The sequence below is a fragment of the Xiphophorus couchianus genome, chromosome 18 (genome assembly GCF_001444195.1).
Source record: "Xiphophorus couchianus chromosome 18, X_couchianus-1.0, whole genome shotgun sequence".
Taxonomy (NCBI): Eukaryota; Metazoa; Chordata; class Actinopteri; order Cyprinodontiformes; family Poeciliidae; genus Xiphophorus; species Xiphophorus couchianus.
The window spans coordinates 16,900,226-16,918,330 of record NC_040245.1 but is presented as its reverse complement, the minus strand read 5'-3'; the positions used below and the strand labels follow the sequence as shown (position 1 = coordinate 16,918,330).

Genomic DNA, 18,105 nt, shown 5'->3' with positions numbered 1-18,105 from the left:
AAGGAAGGCATCTGCTAAACCGACAGGAGGGGGCGCTGTTTACACGAGAACTTGAATGAGTTGTAAACGAAGACGGGGGGGGGGGGGGGAATTAGAATGGCTGTTTTCTTCTTTTTTTTTTATAATTAACTGATACATTTAAAATCTTTATTAAGAGAACAAATTAAATATTAATTAAATAAAAGATGCAATTCCACAAACGCACAATCTGCTTAAATGCTTCTCAGATATTTAACGCTAAGAAGATTATTGGCTGCCCTCCTCTGCCCTCAGCCAATAAGAGCCATGTTGCTATGCCGTAGCGGTTCACTGATTGGATGATATGCTTGTCAATCAATTATCAGAACAAACAAAACAAAGAGCCTCGACCCAAGATAGTTAACGCTACTGTCTAAGCTTTTACCCAAATTTAATGGAACCTAAAATAAAACTTTTCATGGAAAGTTTAATGCAGTGTGTTTTGCTAAATTAATAGGATCTGGTTGGTTTAAAAAAAAAAAAAGCTACAAAAATAGTATTACTGTCAATAAAATATGAAGAATGACTGTTCTAATATTTGCAACTTTCGATATTATTTTAAAAATATCAGGAATAAAATCAAACCAGGTTCTGGTGTTTGGACCTACTGTAGAAATAGCTGTTCATACTTTAGAAGCAAATTATGTTTGTCTGATTCACTCTAGAATATATGTGAATTAAAGGGTCGCGAAAGCAGGATCGTGATTTTTCAACAGAAAAATAATAATTCTTGACTTTGTCATGAAAGAAAATAAAGACTTTTAGTGATTTTGGCAATACGTTAACAACGGTAGATCATTCATTTTGTAGTATTCGTCTAAAACTAGCAGAAAGAGGTTTCAAATAAAACTACAAACGCGGAATTTGTTCGGAGGGAGCCATCTCGCTCCGGCTGTCCGCCTCGCCAATCTCTGTCCGTCTCTCAGTAAACTCTGCTGGGCACCGCTGCGCGTCAAAACATTGCGTCTCTGCAGGACTTGCCAGGTCCGGAGAGCGGAGGAAATTTGCCTGGGGAAGGAATGCGAAAGAGATTTTAGGATTGGCACCGCCGCCAAAAAAAAGACGAGGAACTGCGACGTTTTCTTTAGGCTACGTGGAGAGACGTGTTTTTTACTCCTCTCAAAGGTACGTTTAATTTCCCCACTGTAGTGGTGGTGCATTTTTGTTACGCACTGTTTTCATGTCTTTGCTTGAGGCTTATTCAGGAAGCGATCTGGCCATTCACAATTTTCCTCATTAAGGTGTCTTCTACTTAAGGCAACATTTGCGGTTACGTTTCAAGTCAAGTTTCGCATATTGCATAAGTATGAGCAGCTGATGCAGTTTCCTCATGGTGGGGATGCTGACATATTCTCTGCATTGGAGCTTCTGTATTTGTCTGTTGTTGTTGTTTTTTGTTTGTTTGTTTGTTTGTTTTTTTTACGAAAAACTCATGCTGACACCCCTGCACGTAGCGCCACCATACTTGCACGTCAGCAGGATCGATGCGGGCGATCATATAATCAGGTCATGTGATGGCTGACGGCAGTCACCTGTCAAAATCATTGCGCATTGTTTTCAGAGGCAGGGGTGTGTGTGTGTATGTGTGTGTGTAGGTGGGTGTGCATGTGTGTGTGAGGTGAGGCATCCCCGCCATCTGTGGTGGCTGAAGTTCTGCCCCAGATAAAGTGCGCCACTTCCTGTGACCTGATTCACACCAGTAATTACACATTTATACTGTAAACTAACCAGGGCTGCATGTCTTTAATCCGTGTGTAACTCCGCGAGATTAGATTTCTCTCTAACATTATCTGTCAGCGCCCACATCCAGGAGGACATGCTTCATTTTTAACCCTTGTATGGACTTTGTTTACCCTGTAAATATAATATTTTCCACTTATACATAAAATCAGATGTGTATTTTACACAAAGGAGCAAAAACATGGATTTAAAGAACATATTTTATTATTTTGTATTAGGTTGATTGTGTTATCAACTGACTCTGACAATGAACTTAATCATTGCCCATGGAGTTACCCTTTCTGAATTCTGTGGCTGTAGATTTCAAAGTAGAAATCCCTTACATTATATCATATTATATTAAATTAGATTCGATTACATGACATTAGATATGTTGTATACATACCTTGATTTGTATACAAATCAGGAGCAGGTACATCATTTATATATATGATTTAAACTAGTGATGCAATAATAAATCGGCTCCTATTTCCTTAATTTGGGGTTACCGGTGATCGGCCGATACCTCCATGTGAAGCCGATCTTATCTACCTCAGTTTAATAGAAGATTAATAAGTTCTAAAACTTATTAATCATCTTCTGAGAGAAATTTTACTGACAAACCCGCCCACAAGGCCATGTCTGCACATTTTCTGTTAACAATAGTCACCCCACTGTTGAAAACACAGTGACTTTCTTGTTATATTTAGTGACATTTCAGACAAAAGAAAAAATAGTATCAGCCGAAATCGGAATCAATTGGTCAGGCTTTTCAAAGATCGGTAATCAGCGATTGTCCAGAAGACGATGCAAATTGGTGCAGCCCTAATTTAAACCACTCACACAGTATACAAAAAAGCACATCTGCTATCAGTTAGAAGGCTTTAAGTGTTATAATAACAACGTTTTGGTATTTAGGAGGCTCAGAATGTATTTAAATCTAACCTTTTATGTGCAAAACCCCACAACAAATTTCATACTGTTAATAAAGGCAAGGTTAAAGCAAAAATGTAAATGAACCAATAATTATATATTTCTCTGTAGCTTCAAAATCTTGCTTCAGCTTTAAATTAGGTTGTCAAGTATCGTGTGTGACTCATTTATGTATGTCAGAAGTTCATTTATATATTCGGCATCCTGCAACCGAGGTAGAGTTTCCTTATTTTCTTTTTTTTTGTGACATAATAAAAAGCTGGAAAAGAGCCGTGTCCAATTTCAGTGCTGATTTCAGTAAGTCATGCATGGAAATTGTTGTGTTCATATCTTATCAGGTTTGAGAACTACTGCTATATAAATGGAATAAACAAGGGGAGTCTATGTAGATATGGTGAGATGTTTTTAAGAAGTTAAGTTAAATTGAATAAAGTCCTGAGAAGTGTATTTAGGGGGTCAGCACTGATCTATTTCTATTGCCGCCCAAGCAGGCAGATTGCCAGCGATCATGTGAGCAAGGGGTCGATGTTAGAGGATCGAAGATGAGCTGAAGGCCCTGAAAGGTGATCTTTTACAGACAGGGCTTGTATGCACAAACTAAAGTTGCACAAGTCTGTGTCTAACACATCTACCACTCAGCCACTCCCAAAATGCTCTCAAATTACACAAACACAAGTCATTTCAACAAGTTCTGAGCTGTTTTCTTCTGTCTGTCAGAAAGTATGGAGCCTAAAGCAAGCATCCCAGCACAAAATGATGCATAAGGAGGAGTGGAAGGAGGAGCGTCCCTTCATCAGTGAGATTTGATACGAGTCGGGAGTGGAGTCAGTGATGTCATGCTGCTGCGCGCTGCCGGTCTGGCTGTAACCATGAATTGAAAGTGGGATGAAAAGCACATCATGTGCACAAATTGTGTCAGAGCAGCGTAGGATGTGCAGCTTATGGAGGACTCAGCAGATTTGCCCTCACTCTTTTTCTTCTGTTTGTGATCACGGTCAAAAGCAGCATCTGCAGCAGCATCGGTGCATTACGTAACCCTCTTTGTTGCCGTTGTGTGTATGCAGGGGGCTCCTTTCTGGTTAGCGGGACTCGTGGCATGTAGCCCTTTCTGTGATGACACCCAGAAATGACCAGAACGGACGGCTCGCTGACCTCAAACAACCTGCCGCAGGACGGATGAATAGACAGAGAGGCAGCAGAGAGAAATAATGAATATGCAAACAGGCTGAGAGGCATGGAGATAGATGGAGCGAAGGCAGAGGCAGGCTGACTGAAAATGATGCAAAAGGTTACACACACTGAAATTACTTTGGATATCTTGATTTTTCACCCTGTCTGGATCCCTGCAAGCTGCAGGTCATCTGATCATTTATGCAATTTGTTTTTCCTGCCGGAGTTTGTTTCTGTTGTGTTGTGTAGTTCAGAACAGCTCAGGCGGACTGTTTGCGTCAGCATTTTGAAGCGCATCGACATGGCAACAAACAGTGCTGCTTTGCAAAATATGTGTTAACTCACATAAAAGGTTGGAGTATTCTCTGTGTTTGGAAGCCGATGGGGTTTGGTTGAAAAGGCTTAAGCAATATTTTATTAGCTAAAATTGGTTAAAGACTTTTTTCTAACAGTGTGTCTACATTGTTTCTTTAAGATCTTTCACCTAATATGTAACATGCTTCATTTGTGGAAGTCCTTTTACATCATAAACTAGTCGTATGAAAACTTTTAGATGAAAAGCTGTGATAATCAGAGCCGGCCTAAGGTAGAATCAAACTCTGCAATGGCTCAAAGCCCCTACAGGAGTTTATTGTAGATAAGATTATCTTACAAGAGCAACGATTCTATGCATCCTAAGAAAAACAACAATTTGATAGTATGCTAACAGAGTTTGCTTTGTACAGAGGATCTGAACCCTTGGCTATTGAGAAACGACTGCTTATTAGAGGTTCTGTAGAAGTTTTAAACGACTGGATTTGATGTTACCCAATCGCTAACATTTTACCATGATGTAAGTATCGCCTCAACTCGACGAAGCTTACCAGAAATTGCATGCGCTGTAAACAACCCCATGGGGAGTAAGAGCACAACATCTTTGCCAGCAATAAAATGTCTGGAAGAAGTTACTAAACCATCTCTCTAAAAACAAGACTCCACCAATCCATGGTTTGGGCCCGACTCCCCTCGTTTGGGATGGACCCGGCTATTTTCATCCACTCAATACACAAACTTTGAGACATATTTGATCTTAAAAGTAGGAAACTAACACAACGCAGTTGAAGATGTGGAGGTTTTCCAAACGGCTCACCACCCAGGGTGCCTTCCAGTCAGTGGGCAACAAAATTGTTCAGAACAGATTTTATTCATGATTACAGCACACTTTAAAAAGGTTTCAGGACACTGTTGGAGACTAAAACTTGTGGTTGGTATCTGATGTCATAGATTTCTATTTGGTGATAAGTTTAAGTGCTATTTCCCCTTGTTTTTGGAATCTGGATTACTTTTTATGATTTACAGTTCAAGATCAAAGCTACTTAGTGAATTTATCAGCACAGAGTAGAGATTATTTTAAACAGATGTTGATTAGACCTTTCTCCTATTTGTGAAAACACAAAAAGCATGTTTTTCAGTCGTTTTAGGCTTTAGGACCACCTCAGATTGAGGCAAGCCTGGGAACTTGGCTGAATCATTGTGCATTGATCACAGGTTCTATAAAGCAGTTTTGGTTAATTTAATCTTTAATCTAGCAGTGAAAACAAACAAAAACAGCCTTCTAGTGCTCATCCGGGGCACAATTCATGCAAGATTCATCAATCTTGTGAATATTTAGCTCTATAGCTCATCAAAAATAGCTAACTAGAAAAGTAATTTGACCAGCTATACATTAGTAATTATGCAAGTACAGCATTGTTGTTCCTGTGTGTGAAATAGCAGGAGGTTGGGACCGGTCATCAACAATACGTGAGTTTGATCCAAACTGACTCACAGACTGGATGACTTACTTCATGAATTGGGTCATGAGACAGAACCGAACCACAGAACTGAAGCACACGTCATTTCTAAGACTGAAGAAAAGCTTAGTCATTTAGAATGACCAAACCAAAGTGACAGCTTGAATACCAAATAGATATTAAAGGATCTTAAAAATAATAAAAACAATCCAGAGTCGAAGATGAATGAATGAAGAAATCGTTTTAAATGCATCTAATCAGGCGTTCAGGCTGATTTTCAGCAGAAACATTGCCACTGGCAGAGGCTTACATGCTCAAAGCACTCATACATGGAGCAAATTCCTGAGTAAACAAAAATCTAGTTACGTTTTTTTTTTTTTTAACTTCTGTGTATATTTGAAAGAATTTGAAATCATTTTTGTGAACGCTTCTCACAAATTCAAGAAGCCCAAAGAGGTTTTCAAGATTTCTGGTTAAATTGGAGCGTTATAAGCTAAAACACCATTTCATTTCATAATGAAAAATCACACATCTTACACCGTAAAATAGGGATGACAAGGTATTTTAGTTTGGGAGAAAGTCAGCTCTGACTCTCGTCTCTTCTTAAGTTGCTTAATCACTTGTTATCACTTCATCTGTATGGATTCAGAGACTACAAGGTTTCCTCCCAACCTGCTGACACACACTAACTCTTGACTATGGCTATCAGGGAGCTATTTTCTTCTAAAACTCCAGCACATTTCTACATATGCATGAGCCTCCGGAGGATATGTGATATTCAGCACAGTGATGCAGTAATGGTGGTAAATATTGCCCCTCCAGGGAACATTACACTATCATGATGCACTGGAGGTCAACATACTCACACATACCAGCTGTAACATCATCTTGCAGTTGTGATTGATTGCTGCAGCATTTGAAAAAATATTCATACCCCTTAAATATATTCATATTTCACGCTTTAGTGCATTTTATTGGGATTTAATGTGATGAACTATTTCAAACTACTGCGTAGTTGTGAAGTGGAAAGAAAAAACAGAAAAATTATTAGTTACAAAATATGTTATCATGTCTGAACTTTGACTGGTCCATTGTCACACGTCCTGCCGCTATCTTCTCCACCACAGTCTCGAGTTTTTTGCCTGGCCTGTATTTAGCCCAAATTAACTCTATCCTCAAATCAATTCTAACTAGATTTGCTGCCCCTGCTGAAGAAAGGGATCTCCAAGGCGAGATGCTGCCAACACCGTGTTCCTCTGTGGAGGTGGTGTCATCTGAGGTGTTGTGGAGGTTAAAAATGAAAACAGTTTGTTGTAATGTGACAAAATGTGAAATAAATTTAAGGGTAGGAATACTTTTGAAAAGCATCGTGCATCAAATTGTTTTCTTTCACTCTTAGTGTTAAAAGTGCAGCGACTCATTGCAAAGGAAGAAGATTAAATTTAGCTCAGCTAGAATGGCTGAAGCTTAGACTGGTAGATTGAGTTGATTGCTCATCTACTTTGTGCAAATGTTCTCTATTCTTACATTCATTGAAACCATCCATCACATCTACTCAGACTCTCTCAGAGCCTAAAGTGAAATCTATGAATATATCTGCGCTGATTTTATGCAGCTTAATACACAAAGTGCAAACTGCATATTTTTACATTTAACACATTATATAACTTACTGTACGTGACAGCGTGTTGATTCATTTTTATCTGATCTCGGAGGACAAGATGCTTACATTTGTCCTGAAATGACTGAAAAGATAAAGCATGCTCTTTGTTAAACATCAGTCCATATGCGTGTGTGTGCGGGTGTGTGCGGGTGTGTGGGCGTGTGTGTGCGTGTGCGTGAAGGGTCAGCTATGACAACTGTAACGTGTCTTTGTGCCCTGAACCTACGCTGTTGGCATCGAGTCAGAGGAGAGAAAACAAGGGCATGTCTCAGTGCTTTATTTATTTATCTGCTGCAGTCCTTCCCATCAGCCTTTATCAGCCTTCATCAGGCTCTAAAAACAATCATGCTGCAGCGCAGGCCCCCGCTCTTCTTGTTTGTCCTGTGCTCACCGAGGCCTCTGGCTTCCAATCAGTATTTTATGAGCTTTTCCAGATGCTTCTGTAAACGCAGACGGGAGGGAGAGGAGACAGAGTGGGACATTATTGAAATGATGTATGTTCTTTCTTTATTTAGACTTTGTGGAAATATATATGGACATTCCTGACAGCAAACACAAGGGGGAAAAAATTTTATTATATTTGTGATTCATAGAATCAGAGCCAAAGACACCAAGTTATTGTTGCGCTGCTTGATGTGAAGCTCAGCCCACTACACAGTTTCTCCAACAGGTCCTCAGATTATACGCCTGACCCACGGGACAGCTTCCCATGCCGACTTGTTAATCTGTCGCCGGGCCGCAGCAGCAGCAAGTATGTTAAAGGGTCGATCCCTTTGGATATTATGAAGGGAGCAGAGCACGATCCTTGCAGTTGTGCTGGGATAAGCAGATTATAGCTGCAGCACAGAGTGTGAAGTAGGAGCGTCGCTTTGCATCAGGGCTGCATGCTGCAGTTTGCAGTGGCAGCTTTGCACAAAAAGCTGAAATACCTTATGATTTTCTGCCACTAATTGCAGGATGTGTTGATAAACTTAGGTTATCAACATAAAAAACAGAACCACTCTGTCAATGTCCAAAATGGCCAAAAGGTGATGCAGTGAAAACATGAAATGATTCCTTGATTGATGCCTGCAGAAAATTCAGGGCTGTTGAGTGAGTAAACTCAGTTTGCCAATAATAACCGCAGAGGGCCTGCAGGGATTCACAGCTCAGGTGGGAGAATCTGTTGACAGGACAGCTATCAGTTATGCAGTTCACAGATCTGGAAAGATGCATCATTGGCAATAAACACAGGTTGTCAAAATCCAGTGAGGAGACACAGCCAGCAGGTGAAAGACGGAGTTCTGGTCAGATCAGAGCAAAATGAACCTTTTGGTTTAATCAAAAACTAACACTGGAAACCTCCCTAAACACTCATGCAGTTTATAGGCTTTTCTTCTGCACGCACAATGAAACTAGTTGCAGATGTTTAACTTCAGCTGCGTAAGGCACTGCTTGTGATTCTGTTTTCATCCAGGTGTCGATCAGCCGCTCTGCTTTCTCCTCCCAGGTGTTTACCTCCCAACCCACCGCCCACCACGGCCCTCACCTGTGTGTTGCGGTGCTTCCCCTGTGAGCCGACCTGGGCCGGCAGTCCGTTTTTGCACCGCCCGCCAACACCGCCCATGGTCCGGATGACGCGCTCCAAGACGTTCCAGGCGTACCTGCCGAGCTGCCACCGGACGTACAGCTGCATTCACTGCCGAGCTCACCTGGCCAACCACGACGAGCTCATCTCCAAGGTAACCAGGGGAAGCTCTCGTACCATCGCTGCCTCTAAGCCACAGAATCATTCAATCATTTTTGTTAAAGAAGACCTATTACTCAAAATTCATATTTTGCACATTTTTATGCTTCCATTTGGGTCTCTACTGCTTCTAAAAACAACCCAACCGTTTTTCGGAGCCTGGAAAATGAGCCGTTTCAGAATCCTTCCAATTGTTAAGTCGCATTTGATGGTATCTACTTAGGGACCATAGCTGAGCTCAGCCCGTCACCTAGAAACCCAAGAGGAGCTCCAGCACGTTTGGTTAGCTGACCAAACTTACCATCCAGAAAGCACTCGCTTCATTCTTGTTGGTTGTGCAGGAGGCTCTACTTTTGCTTTTCAAAGATGCACTGTTGTGGAATTGTGCATCTGTTTGCAGCCATTTTCACATCCGAGTGTAAACGCTGAGATAGGGGCAGTTTATTTGGATTTAAAGTGACAAGAGTCAGTAAAGCAGCTCATTCTGAAAGGAGCTCAAAATGGGCAGAACTGAGCAGACTGAAATCTCATTATCTAACAATAATTTATACAAAAGGTTTAATAAACATGTTTTGTGTAGCTCATAGACCTCTCCTAATCTGTTCAAGGAAGATATTTCTCCCACAGCAGAGAGCTGTCAGAGTACCTTTAGTTTAGATCCCATGAAAATAATTACATTTGGGGGAAAATATCAAGGACTTCAAAAGCAAATGAGGAATTACAAAATTAAACAGCAGGTTTATCCACCTGTAGGCTTGTATTATCCACCGCCGTGCCGCTGCACATGGATGGATTATGTTATAAGCTGGAGAGTGAACTGGATTATGGCTGCAGTTGCACGTTTTATATGCGATTATGAAGACACAATCACCTGTGTTCAGAGGCTTTTTTGCTGAGCTGCACTAAATGCAGCAGCTTAATAAGCCTCTTCAACAGCAGCTTTGGTTTTGCAGTGAACATACGCCTCTGGTGAAAAACCTGCTATCACTTATGATTAACTAAATGTTTTTTCTGCAAAATGTGAATCCCGTTTTAGGAGTTCTTTCAACTTAAGAGCAGATTTGCTTCATCTTGTCAACTATTGTCTCTGCAGTCGTTCCAGGGCAGCCAGGGCAGAGCTTACCTGTTCAACTCAGTGTGAGTGCTGATCTAAAATCTCAGAACATCTGAAGGATTTATGGAGAACTTCTCATGCTTGCGTTGAGATTTAAAAACTTTTTCCGCTCTGCCTCTGCTCGTGTCTGCCCCTCAGGGTGAACATTGGGTGTGGCCCTGCAGAGGAGAGAGTTCTGCTGACAGGCCTGCATGCTGTGGCGGATATCTACTGTGAGAACTGCAAGACCACTCTGGGCTGGAAATATGTGAGTGTCCTTGGCTGATTCCAAGTCTAAGTTTAGAGGAGGATAAATGGGGGGAGAGTTGTTCTTGTAGCATAACCTAATTTCATTTGGACCCTTTATATTTTTGGACTGCGCTTCTCAGAGGGTCACTGCAGCAGCTCAGCTCCAAGCTGACAGATGGAGGTCAGATGATTCTTCTAGGTGCCTTGTGATTATTTTTACATACATTTTCTGGATTAAGGTTGGTTCAGCATGAGGAGAGTTTCCACTTCTCGCTTTATTCACCGTTTCGGTTCATTTCCTGGTTGTTTTAAATTGGATTTTCTTTTAGCAATACTTTTGTAGAACCGCCTTTCCTCTTTAATCACAACTGTTTGCAGCAGGTTTGCACATCTAGAAACCGAACTTTGTGACCAATACTTTAAATCTACCAAATTAAATGGAGAGTTTCTATGAACCTTTATTTTCAAGTCACAGATTCTGAATGAGGTCAGGTTTGGACTTTGACTGGGCCATTCCAGCGCATCATACTTTCCACTGAAGCTCTGGCTGTATGTTTAAGTTTGTTGTCCATCTCCTGTTTCTAGTCTTTTGCAGCTTCCCTTTCTCTGCTGAAGAAAACCCTCTCCGCAGCATGCTGCTGCCACCACCATGTTTCACCTTGCAGAAAGTTAATTCAAGTTGATGTGCAGAATAGGTTTTCTACACATAGTGCTTTGCATGTGAACTAAATAGTTTGATTTTGGTTTGATCTGACCATGTCCTCTAGATTATTTGTGGCAAACTGAAAATCTGGCTAATTATGGCGTTAAAGAAGAGATGTGAGGAACGTTTGAATACTAGTTGCGTTGTCAACAATTTCTCTTAACTGAACTACAGAGTACCGCCTCTAAGCATAGTGGCGGTACTCTGGTTGTGGTAGCCTGGAACAAGGACGGGGCAGAAAACTTGCTACATAAAAGCCAAGGTCTGAAGAAAAAGTTTAAAAGATTTGCAGACAAAGAATCTGGAAACTTCGAACAACAAGAGGGTTTAGCTTCTTAGAAGCAAAGCATAGCAAAATGAGCGATTGTTTCAAAACCTTTGCTTAAAGATTCTTACAGGAATAAATGCCTAAGCGAAAGCTTGCTTCAGATAGACTCAATAAGTTTATTACAGGACCAGTAAATTGATTTAGTTCTCCTTATTACATAATTATCAGGTTATAAATGTTTAGCGAAACTACAGCAACTATTAGTTCAGGCAGTTTTGTAACAAGCGCAACTGCTTCTCTCATATTGACCAAAATTAATCAACAAAGTCCCGTTTAAATTAAAGCAGGTCGACCCGTTAATATTCAGATGCAGGTAATTCAAGATTTGGTTTTAGTGCACCTTCATGAAATTAAAATATAATGCAACACAACAGACTACCTTATAACACCAAATTACTAAGTGTACAAGTACTGCAGCAGCCTCTATTTAACCCGGAACATCGCTGTCTGTATTCAGAGTGAAGTTTGTGTTAAGCTGCCATGTTAAACATGTATTTACTGAGTGCAGGAGTTATTTCAGTCTTCTGTAAGTGAGCTGAACAGGATCCACTAAAGTTAGCCTTTTTCATATATCAGCAAAGCTAAATATGCGTTGCTGTCATCAGCAAACCTTTTTAACATGCAAGGGAGAGTTTAGACTATAGTGCACACGACTGTTTCCTTAAAGGGTTAAAACACACAGCATCCTTCTTGTTTGACTCCTGAGAAGGCCTCATTGATTACACACCAACCTCCTACTGCAACAGTCACAGAACAAGTCTAAACTCAATTCCACTTTCTTTCTTATGGCCTAAAAATAAATATTTTCCTTATGAGCCTGCTAAACACTGGCTGAACCGGCAGTCAAAGTAGTTTCTCTTCTCAGAAGTTTCTATTCCTGTCAGGACCCACTAAAAGTCCCGCAGTCTAAATGCGGTTCTGCAGAAGTTGAAAGAGACTCGGAGGTTTGACCCACTGCTCTCCTGCAAGCAGAAATCTGAGAATATGCCTCTGCAGCTCAAAAACCAAACCAGTCAAAGTCACAAAAAAAACCAAAAAGGCACAAAGGCTCGCTCCACAACATTTGCATCATCCTCCTCCGCGACACACCTGTAGGAGACTTACAGAGAGCAAATGTGTTTGGAGGCTGTTGATCGACGCAAAGCAGAAACTTGATGGCTTCCAGTTTCATCAAGATTAACTTTTTCTTAAAATTATGGCAACATCCCAAAATGTTAAGAGTCTGTTCTGTTTTCATATTTTCACTTTTCATAGAACAAAAAGACAAGCTGTAGAAGCCACTTCACAAGCATAAACTCACACCGCCTATCATTTTGTACTCATCTACCTTTTAATATGAAATCCCCAAACATAAGTCAGTGCAACCAACTGCCTTGAGTACAAAGCAATAGATATTCAATAAGTTAGAATAATAATAATTAAAAAACATTTATTCCAGGAACTTTGTGCAGGAAAACTAACACTGCACAATGCAGTGAACACATTCTCTCCTAAATGAAACACGGCGGTGGCAGCGTAATGTATTGGGGATGCTTTTCTTCAGTAGAGGCAGGTAAGCTGGTCAGAGTTGATGGGGAGGTGGATGGAGCAGTAAAATCCTAGAAGAAAACTTGCTAGAATTTGGAAAAGACTTGACACTGAAGCTAGAAATGGCACTAAACATCCAGCCAGAGGGACAATGGGCTGGCTAAGATCCAACCAGATTCATGTGTTGGAATGGCCCAGTCAAAGTCCACACCTAAATCCCACTGGGAATTAGTGGCCATACTTAAAAATGGTTGTTCACTAATCCTCTCCATCAGATCTATGGGCCCATTTGAAGCTTTTCTTCTGAAGCTGTATTTGCTTCCAAATGGGCTGCATACAAGTTTTTATTTTGAAGATAATGATTGCATCATATTTCTTCCAGTTCATAGTTACAGTGTTCACCACTCTATGTTGCTTTTGTCGCATAGGAACACAATAAAATACTTTGAAATTTCTTGTTGTAATTTGACAAAATATGGGAAAATCCATGAGGTATGAATCTTTCTGCATTTCTAGTAAGTTTTTGAGCTGCTGTCCTGGGAGGAATACATGTTTCAGCCTGCAGAGACGCAGCAGCATTCATAGTGATCATTTCTAAACCTGCTAGCCTTTGGTCTTGGCAGATTATTTGTAGTTAGAAACACCCTGTTGTCAATGTGATGTATGATGATTCTCTTCAGTCGGAGCGCTCCTGTGTTTAAGCATACGTTGTTTTCATGCAAGCATCTCCCACAAGCAAAGTCTGCTGAAGCTCAGTTAAGGCTACGTTCACACATCAGGTAAATACAACCCATATCTGCCTTTTTGGCCCAAAAGCAATCTATATTCAACTGTTTCACAGCAAGTGAATAGTTCAATCCCAATCTTTTCACCCCAAAACATCTGATCTATGCCACTTCCACATATCGTACTAATTCAGATACATATCTGATAGTTTTCAAAGCCTCTGCAGTCTGAGCAGTCGTGTCTCATTTCATCCGACCTTTATGTTAGGGACAGAACACATGCATGTAAGCAATGACTGAAAATATGATTTTGAAATTATGAATGAAGTACATGACAAATCACAATCACACCACTCCTATTTCCGACTACACATTCATTGTTACTTCCACAAACAATAAATATGCTGCTGTGTGACGTCAACATTCTTCTTCTGCACATGCGGGTTGTTTTGGGGACGTAAACCATTCACACGGACGTTTGATTGATTTTACATTTAATTAGTAGTATGAACGACCGCGCAAAAGAACAAAAAAGTATTTCAGCTCAAAATTGGAATTGATCATCAGGACCTGCTGTGTGAACGAAGCCTAAAAGTTGCTTACTGTTTCATTGTTATCTGTTGTGATTGTACCTTCTGAATGAGATGCTACGTCTCCTTCCCTCTGCCACTCCCTCCAGGAACATGCTTTCGAGAGCAGTCAGAAGTATAAAGAGGGCAAGTTCATCATCGAGTTGGCCCACATGATCAAGGACAATGGCTGGGACTGAGGGGCGAGCAGCTGAGTGACGACCACGTTGGAGGGGAGGGAGGCAGGGAGTCGTGGGGGTGATTGTGTGCGGTGGGTGAGTGTGTGACTTTGGTTTGGCTGATTTACCATTAACCTCTGTAACTTACTGCCCATCCACACACCTCTTGATGTACACACACACGTCACGTGCGGTAACACACACCGAGGTCCCAGACATCCCAGTTTGACAGGAGGACCAGGTGACTGGCCAGCAATAGACAAGATGTTACGTTTTGGTTTTAGTTTTATAAAACACAAGCTCTGAAAAGCAGCTCCGCAAAACGTTCCCTGTGCTGTGTTGATTATTCTACCTTGTCTAAAAATAGCGGCTGCAAGGCGTCCAGTTGGCTCAATCTGGCAGCTTGCTTTGGTTTTGGTTGAAGAGCTGATCACTGGGTCCCCAACATGAATGAGACCTAAGATGACTATAGCAGACTCAACTTATTGGGGCTATGCCATCTGGGCCTGATGAGGTCTGACCCCGAATGGGCCTGAACACACGGGCCTTTAAAGGGTTCTGTGTGCAGAGATTACCACCCACTTGGCTGTTCCTTCAAAAAACGGTGGAAAAGATCCATTTGTTGCTGCTTTCATGGCTTCTAACTGGGATCCCTTCAATGCCTCGCCACTGATGCAGCCCAGGACAAAACAAGAAGGCAAACGGATGCAGACAGACAGCACACCTGCTATCTCTTAGAGCTCACAGGAATGTGTCCTCAAAGCAGAAAAAGCATCTCCTCTTGGTTTTGTTCTTGCTTCAACAAAAAAACCTTAGTGGCATAAAGAGATCTACTGATCCTCCCATGTTTGATGTCTTGCATCTGGGGATGCAGCAATGCGTCCACTGTTGTCGTTGGGTCATATAGAGTTACGTACCGGGACAGCAAATCTGTCTGGGAGTCCCAAAGGTTTGTGAACACTGTGAGCATCTCTCTGCCATTGGAGGGCAAAGAGCAAAGGTGATGCGGCTCTGCAGGGTTTGTAGTAATCTGTCATTGACATGCCCCCCTGCTGTAATGCAAACAAAGAGTAAAGTCACTAGTGCATAACTAATGTAAAATGAAAAGTATTGACTTTTATTGCAATGGTACATGACCACAAAAGGCATTCAGAAACTACTGATGTTAGGTTTTCTTTCTGTCTGGGATCAGTGCTGTGAAACTGCTGTTACTCTGATCTGTTGTCCTTACAAAAACACGGGGCAACATAAATACGTAACGTACTTGACTCACTCATACAGTTGCCCTCGAAAGATCACACACACCTCCTAAAATGTCAGGTTTTTGTGATGTAAAACAAAGTGCAAAAATATCTAGAAATGCTTCCAGCTTTAATCTTAAACACACCCAGAACAATTCAACTGGAAAACAAGCAAATGGATTAGGAAAAAAATAGAAAAATAATTCCACAGCTTTGGTTCTAGACTCAGCCAAGCCATTCCGAAATGTTAACCTGAATCTTGAAGAAAATCAGCCCCAGGTCATAATGCTGCCACCACCATGTTTCACTGCAAGTGTGGCGTTCTTTTGGTGATGCAGTGTTGTTTTTTTGAGTTTTGATCAACATTTAGATTTTGATTTTATCTGACTGTAACACATAATAATGGAAGGTTTTAAAATGTGATCTCTTTGAAAATCTGCCTCTTAGCTGTATTTATCTTGGTTTCAGTGGGTTTTGGAGAAATATCCAGTTTTGCGTGCCATGACGAACATATTTAATAGTGTGGATTATTTTGTCCCCTTTTTATGACCCCATAAGATCCCATTGATGCTTTCAAAATTCCTGCAAACATGACTTAATAAATAGATATTAGGAAAATTCTGATTTGTTTTTCAGTTGAATTGTAGATGCTGCATGCTAAAATAAATGTGGAGCAAGTTTTATGATCATTTATTTTGATCAGATTTTTTTTTTTCAATCCCAAATCCCTGACAATTTGGTAGGAGTGTGTGCTACTTCTAACATCCACTGTATTTCCTTTCTGCTATCCACATGTCTATTGGTCGACTTTACTGGATTACATTTGAGCTCCCATCTCCTGATACATCATTTCTAACTTTTCTTTGCTAAGGCCAGGATCCTATTAAATCTGCTGTGTACATATTGTTTTCTGATGGGAAAGGAGATTATTTATGACAGCTGGATCCGTTCGATGCAAATGCAACGTCACCGCATGCATGATATAAAACTGACTAGTTTTGTGTCCTCATCACATTTCTTGTGAAAAGAACATTGCGTGTTGCAGTGAAATCCTGTACTGTAATACAAAATCTAATCAGTTTCATTTCGTCCGTTTGAGCTGTGAAATCGATTCGCAGCAGATAAGATCTGATCCTGGTTTGGAAACGTAAAGAAACGAGTTTCTCTGTTTGTCATGAACGTGAGAGTCCTGTAGACATTGCTCCAGACGTAGCCCTTTAACTTGTGAGCGCTCTCCAGCTAAACCCAAACTGTTGACTCTGATCAGTAACTCGCAGCAGCTGGGGGTCAAGCTGGAGGCTGCGACTATAAATCCAGCACAACCAAAGAACCCACCCATCAACAAGAAATTGACCAAACAAAAGATTTAACTTTGCTTGGACAACATGTTGCAAAACAGGAGGGTGTGTATTTAGTTGAAAGCCAAGTTTTGTGGATAGCCTTTCTCTGTTATATATGTACTGCATTTTGATTTTGTAAAAAGATCTTAATATATGCATATATTCTATTTACTCTATTCATCGTGAAGATTTCCGTTCATGTCAACCTCTGTGTTACGGATTGTAAATAGTGTTAATGTATTGTGTTTTATCTATGATCCATATGATGATGAATGAATATGATTTCGGTCACATCACGCTTTCTCTCGACTGGTACCCCACATTGGCTGTATGATACTACTTTTTTACTGAAAATGTTTCGATTTTAATGTCTTTTGTAAAAGGAGGATGCTGATGTTGACTATATCATTGGATCTTCATCTAATAAAATGCACCTTAATATCTGTATGGGGTATAGTGTTTATTTGGATGTTTTGCTATTTCATTTTCAATATTGATGGGAGTTTCTTATCACCATTTCATTATGCTGGAAAACCAAAACGCAGGCCATAAAACAATGAAAGTATTAAAAGATAACTTTATGGCTGACAAACTTAAGATGAGTCAAAGGATCGAGGTTGTATCCGAAGAAGAGATTCAGAAAAATAGGGCTCTAAACACCAAGACAAGGAACAGGTGAATGTACGGCCGTAAAGGGACAAAGGTAACTACAAACTAAAACCATCCATCTGTCTTTTTTCCCCCAGGAAATTGTCGCCTTACACAATCCCACTCCCTCCACTAAAAACTGTAGGACTGTTTGGCACTGCCCACAAATATGTAATATAAAACAATTTTAGGGGGAAATAAGCAGGCTTTCCAAAATTCAGCATTAGATAATCAGCTAAACAGTCATTTTTCCTTTACTTTTCTGCTCATTTTATATTTCCGTTTCCACAATCTGTTACTATATTCGGACTGGAGCACAGCAGTGTTTTTATCCTCGACGCTGTTTGTGTCTTTAGCGCCAAAGCCATCAGGGGAACGACGCGTGTGATGTTTCCTGTGAGAACCCGATCATGCGTGTGTGCGGAGGAGGCTCTAGTGTGTGCTTCAAGAGTCATACCTGTTAGTCATGTACTAATCAAGATCCCCGCTGCGCTTACTTAAT

At 40.7% G+C, this 18,105-nt stretch overlaps 1 protein-coding gene across 2 annotated transcripts; it reads left to right on the top strand.

Annotated features, from left to right (window-relative positions):
- The first annotated feature begins 936 nt into the window (after window positions 1-936).
- On the top strand, window positions 937-17,402 carry ypel2b (yippee-like 2b). 2 transcript variants are annotated; one of them, XM_028045666.1, is made up of 6 exons: window positions 1,026-1,143; window positions 3,735-3,958; window positions 8,765-8,996; window positions 10,095-10,138; window positions 10,254-10,362; window positions 14,306-17,402. In XM_028045666.1, exons 3-6 carry the CDS (start codon window positions 8,880-8,882, stop codon window positions 14,393-14,395), a joined length of 360 nt encoding a protein of 119 aa, XP_027901467.1. In that variant the 5' UTR covers window positions 1,026-1,143; window positions 3,735-3,958; window positions 8,765-8,879; the 3' UTR covers window positions 14,396-17,402. The 2 variants fall into 2 exon arrangements, with proteins under 2 accessions (XP_027901468.1, XP_027901467.1); XM_028045667.1 differs by lacking the exon at window positions 3,735-3,958 and having other exon boundaries at window positions 937-1,143.
- Window positions 17,403-18,105: the final 703 nt, after the last annotated feature.

Excerpts from the sequence above, each read along its gene's own strand:
- ypel2b (XM_028045667.1), top strand. The coding sequence starts at position 8,880 with ATGGTCCGGATGACGCGCTCCAAGACGTTCCAGGCGTACCTGCCGAGC. Across the intron at positions 8,997-10,094 it reads ACGACGAGCTCATCTCCAAG|TCGTTCCAGGGCAGCCAGGG; the intron begins GTAACCAGGGGA and ends TTGTCTCTGCAG. Across the intron at positions 10,363-14,305 it reads CCACTCTGGGCTGGAAATAT|GAACATGCTTTCGAGAGCAG; the intron begins GTGAGTGTCCTT and ends CACTCCCTCCAG.